The sequence below is a fragment of the Eptatretus burgeri genome, chromosome 12 (genome assembly GCF_056783735.1).
Source record: "Eptatretus burgeri isolate ZD-2024b chromosome 12, Ebu_testis_v1, whole genome shotgun sequence".
Lineage (NCBI taxonomy): Eukaryota > Metazoa > Chordata > Myxini > Myxiniformes > Myxinidae > Eptatretus > Eptatretus burgeri.
Window position 1 is genome coordinate 10,722,884 of NC_140972.1, and position 10,000 is coordinate 10,732,883.

Here is a 10,000-nt window from a genome sequence, read left to right on the forward strand (position 1 = left end):
TTTTTAGCTAACTATTGTTCTTTGTGAACGACAAAAAGAAATATATATATATATATATATATATATATATATATATATATATATATATATATATATATATATATATATATATATATATATATATATATATATATATATATATATATATTTGGCTAACTATTGTGTTCTTTATGAACAACAAACAAGAATATATTTTGTTCTAACTGCAAGCCAGAGTAAAAATAAGAAAGTTTTTTTTTAAAATCCCAATATTTTCCAACAAGGCAGTGTTTAGATAATATTTCTTTCCATCCCCTTCATTGGTGCAAGCAATTCGAGATGCTCATCCAATGTGAGTTTGAGCAGTGGGTCAACAGTCCCATCAAGTTCACAGTACATTTCAGGTTCTATGGGTTGGGGAGAAAGAGAGTAGTGAATTATCGGGGAGAATAGAGGCGGTGACAGTGTTGGCAGCGGCTTGACCACAGCAATCACAGCAGGCTTCCCCAGGACCGTCTCCGTTTTTGTTGTTTTCTTTGCTGTGGAAGAACATCGTCTCATGCACTCCCTGATTAGATTTTTAATACAAGTGATGACAACAATCACAGCTATGAAGATCATGAGCCCAATGAACAACCAATGGATTATCCAGGCTCCCCAACTCCCCAATATTCCCTTCAACCAAGATCCCATTGACCATCCCTTGTTAAAATCATGATATTTTGCACCTTCAGCTTTAATTTTTTCAGCCAAATTATCAATTTCTTCTGAATTATCTGGAATGTATGTGCAGCATTCCACCCCTATGACCGCACAAGTCCCTCCTTTTTCTACTAAAAGCATATCCAGAGCGATGCGGTTTTGCATAACGGTAGTCCGTATAGCTTCCAGCTCGGCACTTGTTTCGTGAAATCCTTTGTTAGTGGTGTTAGCCAGTTTCTCCAATGATGCTGCCAAATTGATAATTTTTCTTGCACTTTTGCCAGCTCCATAAAAGGGGAATGCAATCATGAAAAAACCTCTCAACTTCTGAAATGCTCTTTTCGATCTGGCCTGTGGTATAAAGTGCGATTGGTCAGTGATCCGAATCCTGGGTAGTACAAATCCCAAATAGCATGATCCCCTCCATTCCACTGATAGCCATGAGTATGCCTTATATCTGCACACAAAATAGTACCATTCAGGGGTGCCTGAGGTTCAATGAGGTTATTTGCTTCAATTTTTACAGGTATGGTTGTCCCATTAACTCGCCCTTTTATGGTCACCGTCTCATTACCATGTCTAGCATAGTACCGGCATGTTGATTCTCCTAAGTGGGCCCCCCCTGTCTTCTAACTTGGAAAATCAATCTAATTTGTTTGTGCATGAGCTGAAAATGTGGGGGGTACTTTTCTAATCCCTCCCCCTTCTTCAATCCATCATAGTTCGTTACTTTTGTCACTCTCATCGTGGCCCTGTCCCACGGCTTTTTGCTTAATAGTTCTGTCCTTAGGGTACAATGCTCATAGCTCATACCAATGCTCATAGTTCGTGCAATTATAACCCCCCTTCTCCCAATTACTTTTTATTTCCGCTATTCTATCTTCCACTGATGCCTTCTCTTCTCTAGTTAAAACTGGTCTATCCTGTCTACGAACTATGTACCCACACATGTCCTCCCCCTGGAGTGGAACTGCAAACAAGGGTAATCCATGTTTTGAGGAGTGTAGAAGGTGTGAACATACCCAACATTTCTTTTTGTTCATCGCCCTAGCGTACTGTAGAGATAATGCCAGGTAAGTATTCAGCGGATGATCAGTCAATTCTTTATGTAGGGTTATTTCTCGTCTCTTTCTTTTACCATCCCTTGAGCCTACCTGATCTAATCTCTTATTCTCCTTTTCCCTAATCATAGTTCTCTCATCATCAGTTTTTCCTTCGCTATCACGCATGCAGCTCGTATTGTAAAATACCCACGTGCATCCAAGTGCACAAAAAATTACGGTCATGGTAAGATAGGTGTTGTTCATGTTGTCCCTGTCTCTGCTGGTGTTGCAAGTTTACAATGTGTGGCATGTATCCAAGCCGTCTTACCCTCGCACTTTACTGCAGTAGGAGTAGTCAGCAGTACCTGAAATGGTCCTTTCCACCGAGGTTCCAAGGCTGTTTTTCTCGTGAAGTGTTTTATCAGCACGTAGTCTCCCGGCTGGAAGGCGTGGTACGGCTTTTCCACTGGTTCGGGTAGGGCCTCTTTTACCCTTGTATGTATCGTCCTTGTGATCCTACAAAGCTGTTTACAAAATGTCAGCAAGTTCTCGTCCATCATTGCAATATCCAGCTTATTCATGTTTGTGGGGGCAGTCACGGGCAGCCGCATCGGCCTTCCCATGAGTATTTCGTGAGGAGATAACCCTGTTTTCCGGTTTACTGTCGATCACATGCTCATTAGTGCCAAGGGTAATGCCTCTGGCCATTTTAACCCCATTTCCGTTGTTATCTTAGCCAATTTGTTCTTCAGTATTCCGTTTTGCCCTTCCATAGCACCTGCTGACTCTGGGTGATAAACACAATGAAATGTTTGTTTAATTCCCAGTGCTTTACACGCTGCCCGTGGTATTTCCCCCGTAAAATGTCCTCCTTGATCGTGAGACACTTTATGAGGAATGCCAAATCGGCAGAAAAAACTTTTTAACAGGTGCTTTACCACGGTAGCGGCATCAGCCTTTGCACATGGGTACACCACCCACTTAGTAAAAATGTCTACCACTACCAAAACATTGCTGAAACCACATGATGGAGGCATTTTTATGAAGTCTATTTGTAGGTACGCGAACGGCCCCCAAGGGACTGGGTGAGCTCCCAATTCCCGTATTTTTCCCTCTTTCTGTTGGTTATGCTGTTGACATACCTGACAGCTCTTAGAAACCCCTTCTGCTATTCTCCCAATTCCTGGTGCATACCAGAATACTTGCACCTGTCTCACAGTCCCCCTCTTGCACACATGTCCATTTAAATGGGCCATGCGTGCAAGCCACAATAGGATTTCAGTAGGTGCTATGACCTTTCCCCTATTAGACCATAGTCCGTCTGCATCCATTGTCCCTCCTGCAGCTTGCCATTTGTCACGATCATCCAGCGATGCTGCAGCTTGAATTGCAATAATAACTGACAAGCTATACTGATGCAGCTTAATTTGTTCCTTCGGTAGTCGCGCTGGCATTACCAAAGGAATAGGTAGACTAGCCGCCTCTTTTGCAGTTTTATCCGCCTTGTCATTTCCTTTGTCTATATCCGTAGTCAGTTTCTGGTGTACACGGCATTTAATCACCGCGACGTCCGCTGGTGCTGAGATACTTTTTAACAGCTCAGAAACGAAATCACCATTTTTTATGGGTGTTCCTGCAGAGGTGAGAAATCCTCGCATTTTCCATATTGCACCTTTGTCATGTACCACACCAAAAGCATAATTAGAATCAGTGTATATATTTACCGCTATGTTGGCAGATAGTTCACATGCCCTTATCAGGGCACACAACTCCACCTGCTGGGCTGAAAAAATGTGAAGGCAGGCGTATCGCTTCAATAACTTCACTATCGGTGCACACGGCGTATCCTGCATGCCCCGAGCCATCTTGGCCTTGATAGGCCGAACCATCGACGAACAACGTGAGGTCCGGATGTTCCAAGGGTTGATCCTTTAGATCCGGGCACACGGTGGATACTTCTTGTATTGCCTCTGTGCAGTCGTGAGGATCGCCGTCTTCTTCCGTTGGCAGCAAGGAAGCAGGATTAAGAACATCACATCTCTCAATCTGCAAATTCGGCTGGTGTAGGAGAGTCGTCTCATACTGCATCAGGCGTGTGTTGGTTAAATGTTGTTTGCTTTTGGGTTAATAAAGCCGCGACGCAGTGAGGTACCCTTAGTGTGAGAGGTTGACCCATTACAATCTCTGCCGTGTGCTTAACTGCGTAGCTGGCTGCGGCCACTGCTTGCAAACAGAGGGGTAGGCTACGTTCGACCGGGTCCAGCCTTCGTCTGAAATATGCAATTGGTCGCTGGCGGTCACCGTGAGATTGTGTCAGCACAGCCTATGCAAATCCTCTAGTTTCGTGAGAATAAAGGAAGAATGGTTTCTCATAAACTGGCAGCCCCAACGCTGGGGCCATCGAGAGTGCTGTTTTTAGTTTGGTAAAATATTCCCCCATCTTCTCAGTCCACTTAATTACATTCAGCTGGTTTTGCCCACCACAACATACAGTTCCTTAGTTAGAATTGCATAATCTACAACCTCCTGTCTACAGTGGGTTGCCATACTTATGAATCGCATCATCTCTTTCTTTGTGCGAGGGTGGGGCACTTCTGCACTTGAAGTTATCCTCCCTTTGTCCAATTCCCTCTTTCCGTGTGAAATGTGGTGTCCCAGATACTTAACTCTTTTCTGCACTAATTGCAGCTTGTCTTTATTCACCTTGTGGCCTTTCCTTGCCAATGCCTGGAGCAGCTGCAGCATATCTGTTTCACACGCTGCTTTGTTTGGGGAGCAAATGAGCAAGTCATCCACATATTGTAGCAGCTCTGATTTACCCTCGAGGACAATATCTTCGAAATCCTTATGCAAGGCACGTGAAAACAATGCAGGACTATGTGCAAACCCTTGTGGCAAGACCGTCCATGCGTATTGACGGCCTTTATATGTGAAGGCAAATAAAAACTGGGATTCTTTATCAATGGGTACGGAGAAATATGCAGAACATAAATCAGCGACAGTAAAATGGGTGGAACTTGCAGATATAGACGTTATCAACCCCTCTGCACTCGGTAGCACAGGGTGGACACCTTGAATCACCTCATTTACTTCCCGTAAGTCCTGGACAAATCTCCACTTATTTTTCTGTGGCTTTTTCACTGGCGGTATCGGCGTGTTACATGGACTTGAAGTTTCTACAATTATACCTTGCTCCTTCAAAGACTCAATTACGGGTGCTATCCCCGCCTCAGCCTCCTTTCGGAGGGGGTATTGGCGTACATTCGGCCGAGGCATTCCAGTTTTGAGTTTAACCACTAGGGGTGTTGCCCCAATGATACGGCCCACATCATTGTCATGTCGGGTCCACAATTCTTGTGGGACCCTTTCTCTCAAACCTTCTACGATTCCTCCTTCATTTGCCGTTTTCATCACCATCTCATGCTTAGGTGGTAGATTAGCCTCCTCCTGCAATCCTCATAACACCTGTTCCTTAAAATCACAAATCCACCCTTCATCATCGTTCGCTAGCTTATGCACTTGCCAATGCAACATAATTGTTGTGCAGGTCGCTACTGCCCCCTACAGGCGATAAACCATAAAGCCCAAATCCTTCGGGTGATAATATTTTGCTGTGGTTATTGTCACATGTGAAGTTACTCCCGGCGGGTACTTTGTCAATTGCCTTTGGTGTTCTGTGAGTTTTACCTCCATTGCAACACCTTCCTTACCAATCATCAAACGGCAAATCAATAAATCATTGCATGTTTCCAGACGCGGAGCAATTTTCTCCGCAAATTCAACATCATTTCCATCCGCATCATCATAGATTGTACAATGTGGGGGATCATAGTAGGTGTGTGTCATTACTTGTGCATTGTCTAGCCACATTTGCATTTCCTTACTTTCGGCTAAGATTGCATCTAAACATATCAAAACATCACTAATCGGCTGTCTTGGCAGCCTCCACCAATAGACAACTGGGTGTGGTGTCATCAAAATCATCATTGCTGACTGTGCTTTATCCCGGGGAATATCCACAAAAACCCCTTTGTTCGTACATGCTATTGTCCTTCCCAACTTACACAACAAGTCTCTGCCTCACAGATTCACCGGTGTTGTGGTTGTGAGAAGGAATGCATGTTTTTCCTGTAAGGGTCCACATCTTACTGGTAATTGCGTTGTTGTCTTTAATGTTTGTATGCTACTGCCCAACCCTACTACTTGGACTTCAGCATTGCATTTTTCAACCCCTGGCAGCTCTTTGGCTGCAATAGTAGAGTGGGTGGCTCCCGTGTCAACTAAAAAGGAAAGTTTCTTACCTGAAATATCTAAAGAGTAGGTCGGCTCCTCTGTTGGTGTTGATGTTAACATTGCCCCTTGTAACACGGGTCCACCCGCGGTCTGTCAATATGACTTACGATTTTGTGGTTGTCTCAATCCTCCCTCCTGCTGGACCCCCGATCGTCCTCTTTGGGGGCAATTCCTTTTCCAGTGTCCCAGTTGTCTGCACTGGAAACATCCTTGTGGTGCACTTGGTTGTTCCTGCTCTTGTCTTGCTGCAGTACTCGAGCAGGTCTGTGGTGGCGTTCGTGTCAAGCCTTTGTTTCTTCCACTCCATTTCTCACTTGCTTTCTTGCCTTGCCAACCTAACATTACATACTTTAATTGTTTTTTTAATTTGAGACCTGAGCCCTTCCATTACGAAGTTAGTGACCGTTCGGTGCAGTATGTCTTCTTCAACTTGAAAACCCCCATATTCTAAGAATGTCTGCACTAATCTATCCATAAACTCGGATGCCCGTTCCCCTTGACGTTGCTTTGTTTCATAGATTTTATCCCAATCTAGTGCTGGTGGTCGCAAAGCCTTCTCAATCTCCTCATACGTCCTCGCTTATCTTGCCGATCTGCTTCGGTGCATCCCGCTGGTTCGTCTGCTGTCCATTCAGCACCCTCTCGAGCTCTCTTCCATACATATGCAGACAAAACTGCTTGACATAACACCCCAATGTCACTGTGGCTGCATCGATGTGCTGCAACCCACTGCGTTATTAAGTCCCTTACTGCTTCTGCATTTCCCTTCAGATCTAATACTCTCTCCTTCATTGATCTTAATTCGATCTCTTTAAACAGTCGGTACACTGACTGAGCCTGCACCCCTGGTGCCGCCGGAGTTATTTCTTGAACCGGAAAAGCAGAGGCTGTGGCCATGAGCCCCATACTTTCAAGGTTCGGATACAATCTTGGTGTGTTATTAACATATGCAGATGGATCACCTGTATTATTTCCCTGAGCTTCCCGCACTTGCACTTTACTCTCAGAGGCATTTACCGAGGCAGGAGCAATCCCAATCCCTGGTTGTTGCAATCCTTTTACCTGTGTTTCTAATTTCAACAGTTTCCGTTTTACCAAATTTCTAGCCACTTCACTTATTTGTCAGGCCTCCTCTTCCCACATTTTCCAAGCTTCAAGATCTGGCTCTGGTTCGAACTTATCACTTGTCCGTTGTTCTAATCGACATGACAAGTTATTTATAGTTTCTGCTCTTAAAGAGCCCCATCTCGGGAATGGGCATGGGTTTTCCTTTGTCCATTTATGCCATAATGCCAATTGGGTACATGACTTAACTCCATACTTCCCATACATCATTTCTGCCACGGTATTCGTGGGTGGGGCATTATTATTATTATTCAATTTTAGCTTCGACGTTTTATTTCCCAATTTCCTTGATCCTTCCTAAGGTATCCTCGGGCTGGTCAGTATTTCGCCCGGGGTGTTCTCGGGCTGGGTCGGGTGTCTTTCACACCTTTCCACGAACCCTCACACTCCCTTGCACACCTTCCATGCCCTCAATCTCCCACAAAAACCTTGTCCCTTGGAGATGGCTCAGGTCACCCTCCCAGGGTTTTTTCCTTCAATCTCCCCTTTGGATCCTGTGCTATGGAGATTTCTCGGGTCAGCCTTCCAGCGTTTTCCCTCAATCTCCCCTCCGGACCCTGTCCTCTCGGACCCTAAAACCTCCCGGGGTACCCCTCTTTTGATGTGTATAAAAGCTCCCTCCTTTCCGTTCCTTTAAGATAAGGACAGATCACAAAGAGCAGCGAACTTGTATGCCCCGATGCGAGAAAAGAGGCAGTTCTCACCTTATCTTTAAGCCGGCCGGCTTCTGTCCTCCTTTGTCTCACCAAAACAACAGTTCCCCCTCTGCGGTCTCTGCCTACCCCTCGCCGACTACGCCAAAATGTCGAGATCAGGTTTTCACAGCTGATTGAAATGAAGCAATGTCTACACCGATCGTCGTAGAGAAGAGCTTTTAATACGCACCAAAAAGTGTATACACGAGAGTAAGTGAAGCACAGAATACCTACAGTATACCAGCTCAGTCAAACTCTGGCTCGCTCAGCAGTTTAGCTTGATATACATATATCTTCTTCTTCTTCTTTCGGCTGCTCCCTTTAGGGGTCGCCACAGCGGATCATCCGTATGATCCGCATAGTGATTTGGCACATGTTTTACGCCGGATGCCCTTCCTGACGCAACCCTGGTCGCCTCTTACGACACAGGGATATGGTACACCTATTTTAACCGGGGTATACACCGGCCCAGTATACTGGTACTCATTGCGCCGACCTCGGAAGGATGACAGGCTGAGTCAACCCCCTGGTGTATTAATTCAGTGGCCCAACGGGGCTTGAACTCAGGACCTTTTGGATCCCAAGCCGCTGCCCTAACCACTGCGCCAACACCAGGCATGCTTGATATACATAAATATATATATATATATATATATATATATATATATATATATATATATATATATATATATATATATATATATATATATATATATATATATATATATATATATATATATATATATATATATATATATATATATATATATATATATATATATATACATACATACATACACTTTGTTCTGTCCCCCTTGTAGTGCCATCTGTTTTCATGATTTCCCATTTCATCAGGTTTCTATTTGAGATGCCATCCTCAGAAATCTTTTCCCTTTGAGGTAACAGAAAGAAAAACTCTCCCCCTCCCCTCCCCCCCCCCCCGGTACTGTGTCCTCTCCCCGGACTGGCAAAGCATTGATCTTTCATCAGAAAGAAGATCTGTTTTTGGTTAATGTGACAGGCAGATCTTTATCGCAACATCATTCTGCTAGCCAGATGTTCCATTCTGAAGATGAATCAACAGAATGAATAACAACACCTTTTAATACTTTAAAAGGTTACTTTCGATCGTTTAAAGTATTTTCACCAATAATGGCTGTTTTTCAGTGTTGGGAGATGTTCAACAGCTCCACGTACATACACCTCCGAACACTCCAAGGGTTCATGAACGTGTATGTACACATTCAAAACTTAATCATATCGCATTGTTCGTCAGCACAGGGTATGCTTCTCAACTCTCCTCTCCTCTACTCTCACGTGCAGCATGTGGCCACTGGTTCTATCGTTGTTTGGGCCTGCAGCTGTTCTGCTGATGCAGTGTCCCCTGTAGGTTAGAGCAGAAATTGTGATTCCTTCAGGTTGCCCGTGCCAACTAATGCTGATAGATGGGACATCCGGCTTTACGTCCTTCCGTGGGAAGGCGCACACGTTAGTGTATCATCCTGTCTGTGAAGCACCAATCCTGCAGTTTGTGGACAGGTCGGGATTGAAACCCAGACTAGAAAGCTTAATGGGGGCTCTATCCTCCTTTGACACAAATATATATTTTTTATATATATATATATAATCAGAGCTGCTGGACTTTGTTGGAACATTTGGTGTGAGCAAAAAAAGAAAAAGTAACCATCTTTGTGTTTTCCTTGCTCATGTATTTTCATGGTCTCTTTTGCAGGTGAGAAACCTTTTAAATGCATGCAATGTTCATATGTGGCAGCAAACCAGCATGAAGTTACACGGCACTTCAGACAGGTATAACCTGCACTGCATTCATCCCTGTTGATTGATGCCTCATGTTGGCTTAATGGTTATTCGGGTGGTGGGCTTGGGATCCGAGGATCCTGAGTTCAAATCCCACTCGGGTGTTGAATTAATACCAGGTGGGGTTGACTCTGCCTGTCATTCTTTCGAGGTCGGCAAAATGGGTGCACGCTTGCTGGTATCCTGTGTCGGAGTGGCGACCCATCCAGGATTGTGCTTAATAGCCAAGGAGACTGCTTCGGCAGCACCAACGCTCTTCACAGAGTATGGTCCCAATGGATGGATGGACTCATCCTTGGACTTGGACTTGGAACACAGCAAATTGTAGAACAAAAAGACAAACAG

The 10,000-nt window shown here is 44.4% G+C and overlaps 1 protein-coding gene across 7 annotated transcripts in view; it reads left to right on the top strand.

Moving 5' to 3' along the window:
• The window catches only part of REST (RE1 silencing transcription factor), a 56,280-nt gene that overhangs the window by 33,474 nt on the left and 12,806 nt on the right, over positions 1–10,000 (top strand). For all 7 annotated transcript variants that reach the window (XM_085849477.1, XM_085849475.1, XM_085849474.1 and 4 more), the window contains one exon: positions 9,570–9,646. In XM_085849477.1, the coding sequence (XP_085705603.1) occupies positions 9,570–9,646 (77 nt within the window). The remainder of the gene's footprint in view (positions 1–9,569; positions 9,647–10,000) is intronic.